This window comes from Barbus barbus, assembly GCF_936440315.1.
Source record: "Barbus barbus genome assembly, chromosome: 12".
In the NCBI taxonomy this organism is placed as follows: domain Eukaryota; kingdom Metazoa; phylum Chordata; class Actinopteri; order Cypriniformes; family Cyprinidae; genus Barbus; species Barbus barbus.
In genome coordinates, this window is record NC_136740.1 from 25,873,572 (window position 1) to 25,887,481 (window position 13,910).

The following is a 13,910-nucleotide window of genomic DNA, read 5'->3' on the forward strand; positions in this document are numbered from 1 at the left end:
ACTGCAAGAGCATCCCCAGCACGCTCTAATCTTCCTGGCGTGATTCATTAAGGGACACGGTGTGATTTCTGCAGGGATGGGCTTTGAATTCCTCGGTGTCAAAACAAGCGGGCTGTGCATTTGTTGAATATTTGACTGCATGAGGAAATTCAACTGGACTTGTTCTGTTGTTTCGATAGGCTGTGGCTAGACACACAATGTGCTTCAAATAAACACAGGGTTCCTACACATTTTCCATTTCAAAATTCCATACTTTTCCAGACTCAACTCTCCAAACCTCTCGGTAGATTTTCAGACCAAATTTAACATAAATGGATCATATAGCATTATTTTCACCTTTATATTTGGAATATAGTACAGTCATCTGTAAATATTTTCATTTTCTCAGGGGTTTTTTTCATTGATTTTCTCAAAGTGACAACATACAGAGTCCCTAAAATAAAAAATAAATAAATAATACAGACTTTTACATGCACACAAGAAACTTTTTTTGTGCCCTCGAGAAACTATTCACATGTGTATGGTAAAGTTTTGCATGCTTACGCATTACAATTTCTAGTTTTATAAAACCTATTTCCTTTGTGCATCACTGCCATCTTACTATGAATAAAACGAGAGCATGGATGCACATGAATTAACAGAGATCTACCTGCTCAAAATTTTGCTTTTCTTACTCTATTATATTACCTCTAATATCAAGGCCTGATGTCCAATTTAACACATCCTCTTTGGCGGCGGAGAAACCATGACCCGAAATGGGCTGATGGCATACAATTTGCCAAGTTCAAGGGTCTATAAAAAAGTCTGGTAATGTAAAAAAGTGTTTAAGATTTGGTTTTCATTGGGGCAGTATGCCATATTTCAAGGCCTTAGGTAACGCATAATCCATGGCTGCCAAGAAACCACACCTCGAAACGGGATGATGGCACAACAGGTGGCTCAGTGTGCATTGTCCTATATGCTAAATTTAATGGTTGATTGTGCGCACATAAAAATCTGTATATTTTTTATTTTTGCAAAGGTCCTTGAGGTTATGTAAGAATATAGTGTGAAGAAACGTAAAATGCTTATAACCTGCATTTTGCATAAAAAAAAAGTGCACCTTGAATTCATTCAGTCATATTTGGCGATCACTAAAGAATCACTAAACAGCTGCCATGAAACCTCACTTCTTGTACAATAAATTTATTTTCATTCAATTCTTAATTTTCTATTTAAAAATAAAAAAATATATAAAAAATAAAGTCTGGAAACACAAATATTTTTCCATACTCTGCTTTCTTTTTTTCCATACTTTTCCAAACCCCGTAGGAACCCTGTAAGCAGAACGTGACCCAGGATCAACATCCTGTTTTGCTCCGGAAACATAATCAAAGTCCTAAGCCTTGCCCTGGCACTAAATCAGGTGCCAATAATGCTTGATGGGACTGCTGATCCAGGAACAAACAACAATGTTGACATTTAAAGTCAACACTCATTGTTCCTAGAAGTCCTTCCTAGAAGTTCCTAGAAGTTGCATTATGGAATATCTGATTCTGATTGCTCAGTTGTGGCATTCTGCAGCCAAGTAATTATTTTTTTTGTATAATGACTAGTTATTTTGCAATAATGGCAGACTCTCTCTTTTGCCACTTATGCCAAAATTGATTCTTGAATTTTTGATGTTATATTAAATAAAGTCAAATAAAAGGATGCAATGAAAGGGAAAGGGAAGTGGTGTGTGGCCAAGTATGGTGACCCATACTCGAATTTGTCCTCTGCATTTAATCTCCTACTGGTTAAAAAACTGTTATCAGTAATGATGCACATACTTTCGTTAAGTTTTCTTTTGTTTTTTAAGTTATGAAAAGTCATGGCTAAAATTTTAAACTTGAGTCAATTATTCTGTTTATACAGTGGTTACCACATGTACATGTTTATCTTTCAGGTTGTAATCTCTAAAACACTTTGCGAGTGTATGGAACTACTCCCTTAAGTTGCACAGAAAGTCAAGACAACCAACAACAGTGGCATGAAAGAGATACTCAACTGTAGTATGATCAACAAACCTTTTTCGTACTCTATAACAGTGCAATTACTGAAAATGAATCAACGACCTTAAATACGTCAACAAGTCAAAATAAAGAATCGAACAATGATGAAATTACATTTGCTCCGATAATTAAACAATAATATATAAAATGCATCATTGCATAGAGTTTTTGTTAATATCTTGTGCAGCTATTAGTGTTGCCAATCAATATTCAACAGCAATTAATTTTTTTTTTTAATTTTTGGTTAAACATTTGGTTTCCTTCCAAGAAAAGCCATATGATGTACAGTTCATATGATGCACATACTCGCGCGGCGACGGGACATGCTTTTACATCAATGAGAGGTGGTGTACAGATGTAACGGTGTTAAAGAAGATGTGCTGTTCAGATCTAGAAACGCTTTATCAACTGTAAACCTTTCTACTCGCCGCGGGAGTTCTGCTCCTTCATTCTCGTGAGTGTCTACATTCCACCGCAAGCGCACGTGAGCACAGCTCTACAGAAACTGGCTGAGCTGATCACAGACACAGAACAACAACACCCGGACTCTGTTTTAATCATTCTCGGGGACTTTAATAAAGCAAATCTCTCTGCCAAAATACAGACAGCATGTTACATGTCCCACCAGAGACAGTAATATATTGGACCACTGTTACACAGAGATAAAGGACGCATATCACTCTGTTCCACGAGCAGCTTTAGGACTCGCTGATCACTGTTTGGTTCATCTTATTCCAAGCTACAGGCAGAAACTTAAATCTGTTAAACCTGTATTAAGGACTGTAAAGAGATGGACTAATGAGACGGGTTTTACAAGCCTGTCTCGACCTTACTGATTGGAGTGTTTTTGAAGCTGCTGATGATCTGGACGAGCTCACAGAGACTGTAACATCATACATCAGCTTCTGTGAGGATATGTGCATTCCTACCAGGACTCATCTAACTTATAACAACGACAAACCGTGGTTCACTGCAAAACTCAGACAACTCCGTCAGGCCAAAGAAGATGCTTACAGGAATGGGGACAGAGTCTTGAATAAACAGGCCAAATACACACTGGAAAAGGAGATCAGAGTGGCAAAGAGGAATTATTCCGATAAGTTAAGGATCCAATTCTCTTCCAGTGACACGGCTTCAATGTGGAACAGTCTGAAAGACATCACTAATTACAAGAAACCATCCCCCAAGCACTGTGGAGAATCAACAACTGGTAGACGATCTTAATGAGTTCTATTGTAGATTTGAAAAAACATCATTCACACCTCCTGCAACCCCCCTCTCCCCCACACCTGAACTGCAGATAAGAGAAGATGACGTGTGCCAGGTCTTCAAAAAGAACAAGAGAATGAAGGCACCAGGCCCAGACGGTGTGACACCAGCTTGTCTGAAATCCTGTGCTGACCAGCTGGCCCCCATCTTCACACAGATCTTCAACAGATCACTGGAGCTGTGTGAAGTCCCCTCATGCTTCAAACGCTCCACCATAATCCCCATCCCAAAAAAACACAAGATTACAGGATTTAACGACTACAGACCTGTGACTCTAACGTCTGTGGTCGTGAAGTCATTTGAAAAACTGGTTTTGGCTTATCTGAAGGACATCACTGGATCTTTACTGGACCCCCTGCAGTTTGCCTACAGAGCAAACAGGTCTGTGGATGATGCAGTCAACGTGGGACTGCATTACACACTGCAACACCTAGACAGACCAGGGACTTATGTGAGGATCCTGTTTGTGGACTCCAGCTCGGCCTTTATCATTTCAGACCTCCTCCTGCCCAAACTAACTCAGCTCTCCATCCCCACCCCCGTCTGTCAGTGGATCAACAGCTTCCTGACAGACAGGCAGCAGCTAGTGAGGCTGGGAAAATACACATCCAGCACTCGTACCATCAGCACTGGTGCCCCTCAGGGCTGTGATCTCTCCCCACTGCTCTTCTCCCTCTACACCAACGACATCTAAAGACCCCTCTGCCAAGCTCCTGAAGTTTGCAGACGACACCACACTAATCAGCCTCATTCAGGACGGTGACGAGTCTGCTTACAGACAGGAGGTTAAGGAGCTGGCTGTCTGGTGCAGTCTTAACAACCTGGAGCTCAACATGCTCAAAACTGTGGAGATGATTGTGGACTTCAGGAGAAACACCCCTGCTCTGCCCCCACTCACCATCATGAACAGCACTGAGACTGCAGTGGAGTCATTCAGGTTCCTGGGCACCACAATTTCTCAGGACCTGAAGTGGGACATTCACATTGACTCTATTGTGAAAAAGGCCCAGCAGAGGTTGTACTTTCTTCGCCGGCTGAGGAAGTTCAATCTGCCACAGGGCTTGCTGAAACAATTCTACTATGCCATCATTGAATCCATCCTCTGCACTTCAATAACTGTCTGGTTCAACTCAGCTACCAAATGTGACCTCAGAAGACTACAGAGGGTAGTCCGGACTGCTGAGCGAATCATTGGTACAACCCTTCCCACTCTTCAAGAACTGTACTTATCCAGAGTGAGCAAAAGGGCTGGTAAAATCACTCTGGACCCCTCACACCCAGCACACTCCCTCTTTGAACTGTTGCCGTCTGGTCGACGCTACAGAGCTCTGAGCACCAGAACGACCAGACATAGGAACAGATTCCCTCAGGCAATCCATCTCATGAACACTTGAACTCTTAACAATAAACATGAAATACACAGCACTATCATACTTTTTATGTTTATTTTACACACATACTTATTACATTTCAAATTTGCACCTAACATACCTGTACATACTGAATTGCCTATTTTGTATATTGTGTTTGTGCTATTTGGCACATTGTCCACTTTTGTATATTTGTACATTATTTTATTTTTAAATTGTATTTTTAAATTTTTTTACTATCTGTGTGCTGTCCTGTTGCTGTCATTCTGTCGCACTGTGGAGCTACTGTCACTAACACAAATTCCTCGTATGTGCAATCATACCTGGCAATAAAGCTAATTCTGATTCTGATAGCTATAAAATAATGTGTGACATGAATATACCTGCAGTGCACAGGCAACCTCGTTCACAGGTAGTTCACTGGCTTTTTTCGAAGTCAGTACTGGAACCATGGTCTCATTTTCACAGTGGGGTTGACACTCGGCAAGCTGAAAAAAGAAAAAAATTAATTTATTTTAAACAGATTAAAACAAAACATCAACAGAGGAGCAGGGCTCTAGACTCATTCTTCCCACTGGTCGCACTTTTGCGACTAACTTTCTCAGTTATGTGCACAAGCACATAATTTGGTCGCAATTGTTTTTGTTTTTTTTGCTACAACATTTGATTAATCAATGCATGCTGATGAACTTTTATCATAGTTTATAGTTATATGGGAACGAAAGTGTTCAACATTCAACCAGTTCTTTTTCATCAGTATTATTTGTGATTTAAATTTTGTGAACAGGAATTCCTTTTTCCGTGCGCTTTCACTTTCAAATTCGCAATCTTGGTGTCACGTTTTACAAGAAAAGATAATTGTCTGTTTTGTTTATATCTATACACCTTTCACTTTTTAAGACTAAAACAAAAGCACAACAACAATAAAACAGTACATTACAATGACAAACTAGATTACATAACATTTATTAACAAAAACGAATAAGACATCACATGCTGTATTATATGCAGACTAATAAATTACAGAATGTTTAGCAAACACTGAGGAATCAAATAAATAATTATAAAAAAATTAAAAAAAATAAGGAAAGCCTCCATAGCGTAATGTGAGGTAAACAGCAAAGATAACAAGCTTTTCAAAACGAAAATAAAAATAAAAGTAAAACTAAACTGGCTTTCGCTGACAGGACTTGCATGTTTTTTTCTACAAGAATACCAACATGTTCACCTTCTCTGGTTTAAGCAGCGGTCTTTTACTTTAATTTGAAAACCAAATCCTCTGTTGCGCGAACCTTGCGTATATAAACCACGCTCTACCCATGAAGTGCTCGCGCTGAAAGTGCCTCTCTTCACGTGATCAGTGAAATCTGACTCCTGCTACAATGTGCCGCGGCTCTGCTGCGCGCGCTGTATGAAGCAGACGCTTTGGAGCAGCACAGACCATGTACTCGCACAAGTGCGACCACGTCAAATTTTAACTCACACACTCAAAAAATGGTCGCAGTCTAGAGCTCTGAGGAGGATGTTAGCATCCTGGCTAAAATTGATAACCCATGTGATTTAAAAATGTTACAATTTTGGAGGTAATCCAAATCAATGATTACTAATCTCTCTTAAAAAAAATAAAAAATATGTGTGCAATGTGCAAAACAATTACAGGCTCAGAGACTTTGACCCATTCAATGCTGCACATGGAAACAATAAAGCACATGTACCATTTTGACCAGACCAACCAGTCATAGAACGGAAGTAACTCCTGTAAAATCATCTGACACACATTTAATTTGCACAGACTTTTCTTCTACAAAAGATGCATTAGAGCAATCCACAGCTGTGCCTCGGTCTGACTGGAGGAAGATCGTCCGACAGTAATAATGGAGCCTAGCAGATGGATTGGAAGACATTAGGGAACAGAATGACATTAAACTCTAGATGTCATGAACATCAGGTTAAGCTTCACAAAGAGCACTACATGAACATCTCATTTGCTTTGCTGGATATTGATCTAATCAGCTAGCAATAAATCCTTCCATGATTTTTCAACACCATCTGCCAATCAAACTTACAAACAAACATAAAAATAAAAAAAAAATAAAAAAAAAATACATACAGGCTACATTACGTAGTACATTTTAAAATTTTCTTAAAGGGGTTATATGATGCGATTTCAAGTTTTCCTTTCTCTTTGGAGTGTTACAAACTCACTGTGCATAGATAAGATCCCTGAAGTTGCAAAGACTAAAGTCTCAAAACCAAAGAGATATTCTTTATAAAAGTTAATACTGTGCCACGCCCCCCTAAAACGGCTCATTCAAACACACCCCCACGTCTACGTCACCATGTGGAAATATTTAGGAATCATTAAGATTACATACAACAGAACAGCAATGCATTTTTTGAACGACCGTTTCGTGAACCTAGGAGAGAAGGTAATTCTGACTTTGCTATGACAATCTGGCGCTTCTGAATCAGCGACTGTAAGTATGTTTTGTTATTAGTTTAACTATTTGCTATTGACTGCTAGTTTTGCTCGTCGTGTGTGTGAGAGAGAGAGAGAGAGAGAGAGAGACAGGGTCACATCACAGTGGAGTCAGCTGTCTTAATCGTGGCTTGTGTGCAAATACATACGAGCATCATCACTGTGTCTGTCACGAGACTCGGTTCCCCTCTCAGGCTTGAACTGATGGTAAAACTAAGGACATTATTAATTGTCTTTATAATTACTTTGAAAGCTGAAGCTCGCGATTATCGTAAGTGGTGTTACATTTACGACACGTGCTTGTGGTGTTCGGCCAATCACAATGCACTGGGTCAGCTGGCCAATCAGAGCATACTGCTTTTGTCGGAAGGAGGGACTTTGTAGAAAACAACGCGTTTGAGAGAGGCGGGGCATAGAGCAACTACAATAATGTACAGTATTTGAAAAATAATGTGTTTTTTGAACATTAAAGCATGTCAACATATTCTGTTACACCAAATACACAAAATAACGATCTTTAAAATAGCATCATATGACCCCTTTAAGAAAATGTGGGCAACACTTGTCTATGCAAAGTGTCTCTTCGAAAGTGTTCTGGATGGTTACTTGCGGTCTCAAGTCAAAAGATAGATCTCATTCAATGTACAGTTCAAATGGGTGGGGCCAATAAAATTATGAATACGTTTAAATATTCAAATATATGACATGGTGAGCATAAGACAATTCTTTAAAAATACATGTAAGCATCTTACTGACACCAAAACTATACCAAATTTTTTAAAGGTATCGTGTGTAAGTCTATTGACAGTTTTCAGTCATGTGACCGGCTCGAAGATTTGGGAGAGCAAAACATCCATAGAACTGCTGCACAAGCGTGTGTATTTTTTATCTGTTTCCCAGCCGGAAATATTTAGATCACTTCTCAAAAGTATAAACAAAGGTATTTCTGAACAAAACGCAAGTTTTGGCCATTTGCAATCCATATTAAGCACCCGCGGCAATATTTCAATCATAAACGGTGCGACAAAACGTTGTAAAAACACTTAAAAGTGCCTTAATATATTTAAAACAGTAATATTAAAATATCAAATTCAGTAATCACCACATTAATGATGCATAGTTTACACAGGCAAGCGGATGAGGCCGGGAACATGAACGCAATCCACTTAACGGTTCAGTGTTTTCCTTCTAATGGTTTTCTACGGGAAGCCATTTAATGTGAAACTTTGCACATTGCGTTTATATTCTGGCTTCATCTTCTTGCCTGTACAAAATATACATCATCAATAAGGTGTCCACTGAATCTCGCCTTTTAATATCTGCATTTTACTACATTACTACTTGATGCAATCTGCGTAAAAATAGCTGACGGTCAGTGCAGCTAAGCTTCGTTTTGCCTGCCAGGTGGGCGTTCCTATGAGGGTATGACGTCACGTGAAAACTATCAATTGGATTTTTAGAAAGTAACAAAGCTCTTCTAGCAAAATTAATATAGTAATTTTAACAATGGCCAGGAACTACTTTCACTGTCTAATTTTAGGAAGCTTCGGCCAATGATTTACATTTACCGTAACTTGTGACTCTGAAAAGAAGTTAATGAAATGTAGATGTATTCTCTGGTCATTCGGAATTACCTAAGGTTAAATGGTTAAATGCTCTGAGATGCTGTAAAAGAATCCTATGCTTTAAACAATCTAGGTTACAATAAGAAGAACAAAACATTCCAGATGGTTGTTTACATTTTTAGGCACAACATGCAAATATAAACAAAATCATGTTGTGACTGGATTTCAGGACACGACTGCAAAACATACCAGAGAGATAATATGCTCAGAGCGTATTCTAAACATAGTTTCTGAGCATGAAATTTTGAGTTACCCTCAGGATGGATGTCATTGGCGGGAATCATTCAGGGTGATGCCCTTCTTAAAAGACGACAGAGAAAAAAGCTACAGAGAAATAGAAAATCGGGGCTACCTTTTGTAGTCTGTATCATGTTAAGCATCAGATCCAGCGTGATTCTGCCAGTGCCACAAACATCAGCTTAGCATCTTGAAGTGTTACACCGTATTCTTGCTGCACTATCACTCAGCAGGTCCAGCGTAGAGATAAAAGAAAGTATCTTACCGAAGATCTAGTGTGTCTGAGCGGATTCCCATAATTAAGAGTGGCAACAGCTTAAACCTGGATGAGCCAATCCCACATTCTCACCTCTCTCAGTACAGGCTCTTTAAACTAATGAATGAGTGCTATCTGAGATGTCCGGGTCAATCTGTGAAATTGGTATTGTGCCACGGTTCATTTCTGTACTGTACTGATACTGTATAACATGCATCCCTAAACTCAGAAACAGGATCATAGTCTGCAGTCACTGGCTTGAAAAAATAAATTAACAAATTATAATAATTACCTCTTTAACCTGTCACAAAAAACTATATCACTACTGCTGTACACTACCGTTCAAAAGTTTCAAGTTGGTTAGATGTTTTTAAAAAGTCTCTTATTTCACCAAGGCTGTGCTTATTTGATTGAAAATACAGTAAAAACAGTCATATATGTGAAATATTACTACAATTTATATATCTGCTTTCTACGTTAATATTTTTTAAAATATAATGTATTCCTGTGATGCAAAGCTGAATTTTCAGCACCATTAATACAGTCTTCAGTGACACACGATCCTTTAGAAATCAGTGTATGCTGATATGGTGTTCAATAAATTTTCCTTAGTACACATTAAAAACAGTTTTTGTGAAAACCATTCTTTTTTTCAGGATTCATTGTTAATTAGAAAGTTCAAAATTCATTTATTCAAAATATCTTATCTTTGAAACATCAGTTTTTATTGTTGATCACTTTAATGCACCCTTGCTGAATAAAAATTTTAAAAAATTAAAAACATTTCTGACCCGAAATGTTTGAACAGTAGAATATATCTACCCTATGAATAATTGTAGAAATAAACTAATTGTTTTCTCTTTTTTCTTATCAATTCAGAAGTTATGCTGAAGCTCTCAAATATTTCTGCTTGTCTTCAATTTTTTTTTTTTAAATGATATCGTTAAGAAATCCCAGGTTTAAGGTCACTAACACCAAATGCCATTGATTCTTGTATGTTTTGTGACATATCAGGAGGATGTAGGCGAGTTTGAAAACAATGCAAATTAGACTTCAGAGCTACAGCAGACAGCATTAAATTAATGCCCTAAACTTAGTTCCTCAAACAAAGCAATTCAGACGACTAAAAATACACATGCACAAGCAGTATGGACTAACTTTCTTGTACATTTTGCCACTTTCTTTTATGGAAATCTCTAGCATTCCACCGAAGAACTCATTTTGTGCTCCACAACTAAAGAAAATAGCACAGGATTGAAACAACCTTTTTTACATTTTCAGAGATCTACTAATAGCTCAACCTCTCATTGTCCTCTAACCATTATCAGGAATATGACGTGAATCTATTATCACTAAGATGCACTATTTGATTGACAGTTTTTCTCTGCAATTACATTATGTTGTTAATAGTAAAACTCTTAATCGGTTACTAACAAGTGTGATATCGAAAGCAAGATAAGCCATTTATCATCTCACTCAGCCAGCGACATGAATCAAAAATAAATAAATAAATCAAGCTTTAATTGTTTTCATGTCTCCCGGGCCCCCCTATCTGGGTCTCAATTACAAACTCTGCCTGGTTCTCCTGCTGACAGAATTGGGCCAAGCGCAGGTTCAAGGCCATGCAGACACAGAACAAACTGCTCTCTCAGCGCTCTCCATTAGATGATCGAGACTGATCGTCTGCAGTCCACTGAGAGGCACAAGGTCATGTTCACTCTAGCAGAGCCTCCACGGAGCTGAAACTGCACTCTCCCCCATCAACTTCTCTTCACCTTTTAAACAGTTCTAGAGTAGGAGCTTACGTATGTGGTATGAAATGTAGTACACAAAAAGGAGGAGGAAAAATGCATTGCAGTTTACTAAAAACACTGCCATGCCCTTAACAATCCTCATTCTCTGTCCTCCATCTGACAAGCTGAACATTACGCAATGCTCCTAAACAAACCAGAACACAAATTCTTTGAATGGTCACAGCTGGATTTCATCTTTGTCTATGGAAATTTTTGATCTTTTGATAGTCAAAAGTCAAAACTCCTCCACCTCTCTCCCTTGTTTTGTGTTGAAGGGCAGTCTGCATTGTTCCTCAGTACATTTCAATGATCTGAGTCCTTTTGTGTGTGAAAAAAAGTGTTGTACATGTATCTATGAGTGTGAAAGAGGGCCATAGTGCAAAGAATTTGTTTCTCTCTTTCTAAGTACAAAGCTCAACAGAAAGTGTTTGGCAATACGCTGATTATTTACAATATTTGCAACACTAGCAATAAATAAGACATTTTCAACACATTTTAAACACCTAAAGACTGTGCCATATAGACATTCTGCACTATATCATATGTAACAAATATGAGAGCCCAAATTGTTTGTTTCTTTGGGTTTTTTAATGTCATGCCAGCTTCTTTGGCTATTTTCATGGTGAAAAACAAACTTCAATTATTAAAATCCTATAACAAAATTATTAACTAAGTTTCAAGAGAATAAAACAAATTCTAGAAGAGTAGAAATATGACAAACCAATCATATTTGTGACCCTGGACCACAAAACCAGTCTTAAGTCGCTGGGGTATATTTGTAGCAATAGACATTAAGTAAAGATCACATTCCATGAAGATATTTTGTAAATTTCCTACTGTAAATATATCAAAACTAAATTTTTTATTAGTTATACGCATTACTAAGAACTTCATTTGGACAACTTTAAAGGTGATTTTCTCAATATTTAGATTTTTTTGCACCCTCGGATTCCAGATTTTAAAATAGTTATATCTCAGCCAAATATTGTCTGATCCTAATAAACCATACATCAAAGGAAAGCTTATTGATTTAGCTTTCAGGTGATATAGAAATCTAATTTCGACTGGTTTTGTGGTCCAGAGTCACATATGTTTGACAATGAGCGCCGACATGTACATATGGGTGGGTTTGCAAATACTTTAATACCATCTCTAAACAATCACAAATTTAAGTTATTCAAATCATTTCTGAGAACCTACTTTATTCAAATGGTTAGTTCTTTTGAAAAATTTAAATGAACCAACTCAAAACATTGATTCAACAATTTGTTAGCGCAATCACGTAAAAAACGGAATGAACTGACTATTTTCATTTTTGAGTGATCTATACCTTTACGCATTGATGCGATGTTTTGAGAAAAGACATGCTAGTATTGACAAAGCCCTACTAATAATTATGAACAACAGTGATAATGCCTTAGTAAGCACAACTAATGAGAATAAAACACATATATCCTGAAAAAAAGGGGTCTGTTTGGGGTGTTAGTGACCAGATTAAAAGGAATAATACCTTAATTTAATGCTTACAAAGTGAGAGATAAATTCAGGATAAGAACAAATGAAAGACTATCATTTACAATGGAATACGTCCAGGCTCAGAGATCATTCAGTTCAACAAAAACAAAAAGCGGTATTGTCCACTTTGAAAGTCTGTTATGAGAAGAGTGTTGTTGAAACAAGAACAGAGCTTCCCACAGAGAAAGAAAACCTTTTTTCTCCAAAACCAAGGTAAACAAGGGGCCAAACATCCAAGGCCCTGGCTGCTCAGTGGTGGGAAATCAAAAGATTGATTTCACTTGTGAAAATACCAAACTAAAACTTTCAGAATTGCATCACAACGTTATACTGAAACGCATGCTATCAGTCGCTTTATTCCCTAATTTTACTTTTGCTATGATTGTGAAACAACATGCTGTCAGATTTCCTTTAAACTCTGCATTTCTAAAAAAGACTGGGTTTGGATGTGCAACAAACATCAGGGAAACACTCTGTATCAGTGACCACACACCTCCAGCTACTTCTCAATCTGTCACCTAAAACTAATGGGAGCTTCAAAGGAAGTTAAACGCACTGCAAAGTTATATATAGATGGAGCAGGGGCTGCTGGGACAGAGAGCGGTTTATAATCTTCCTTCTGGCTGTCGTGACAGTGCCTGCAGGCGGAGGCTCACTGGAACATTTAGATAGAGAAATGTCAGTCCATAAGTGCTGTGAAAAAAACGGAGAAACAGAGGACAGGGCAGCAAGAAAGAGGGCAATCCAGCAGAATGAAGCGGTTTACTTCACACACAAAACCTTTTACACGCACATGGAAAGAGCAAATATACCCCACTTATCATCCAAGGGATGAACAGGCAGACACCCACTAAACTCTCCCTCACCTCCGCAATTATACACAAACATATCGTTCTGTAATGATCAGCATTGCACAGCACTATTGGGTATTACTTTGGCTTGTAGAGTGCAACAGTGACCGCATTAGAAACCTCAGTTAAGGAAGTACTTTTCCTACAGGTGATGGCGCAGTGGATAAGACACATGCCTTTGGTGTGAGAGACCCGGGTTCGAATCCACTGTGAGACACCAATGTGTCCCTGAGCAAGACACTTAACCCCTAGTTGCTCCAGAGGCGTGCGACCTCTGACATATATAGCAATTGTAAGTCGCTTTGGATAAAAGCGTCAGCTAAATGAATAAATGTAAATGTCCTATTCATTGTCTCTGTGGAGACTTCAAAAGTAAAACCAACCGACTCTAAAATGATTCACAAAATTACAAACCTGATTTAAAGCAAAAACAAAGCAATACACACTGTGACCCAACCTTTAATATGATTTGTCGCAATTAA

At 38.1% G+C, this 13,910-nt stretch overlaps 1 protein-coding gene across 1 annotated transcript in view; it reads right to left on the bottom strand.

Moving 5' to 3' along the window:
- The window catches only part of LOC306878162 (calcium-transporting ATPase type 2C member 1-like), a 45,465-nt gene that overhangs the window by 29,493 nt on the left and 2,062 nt on the right, over nt 1-13,910 (bottom strand). The window contains exon 2 of the mRNA XM_079430326.1: nt 5,056-5,160. Within this exon, the coding sequence (XP_079286452.1) occupies nt 5,056-5,160 (105 nt within the window). The remainder of the gene's footprint in view (nt 1-5,055; nt 5,161-13,910) is intronic.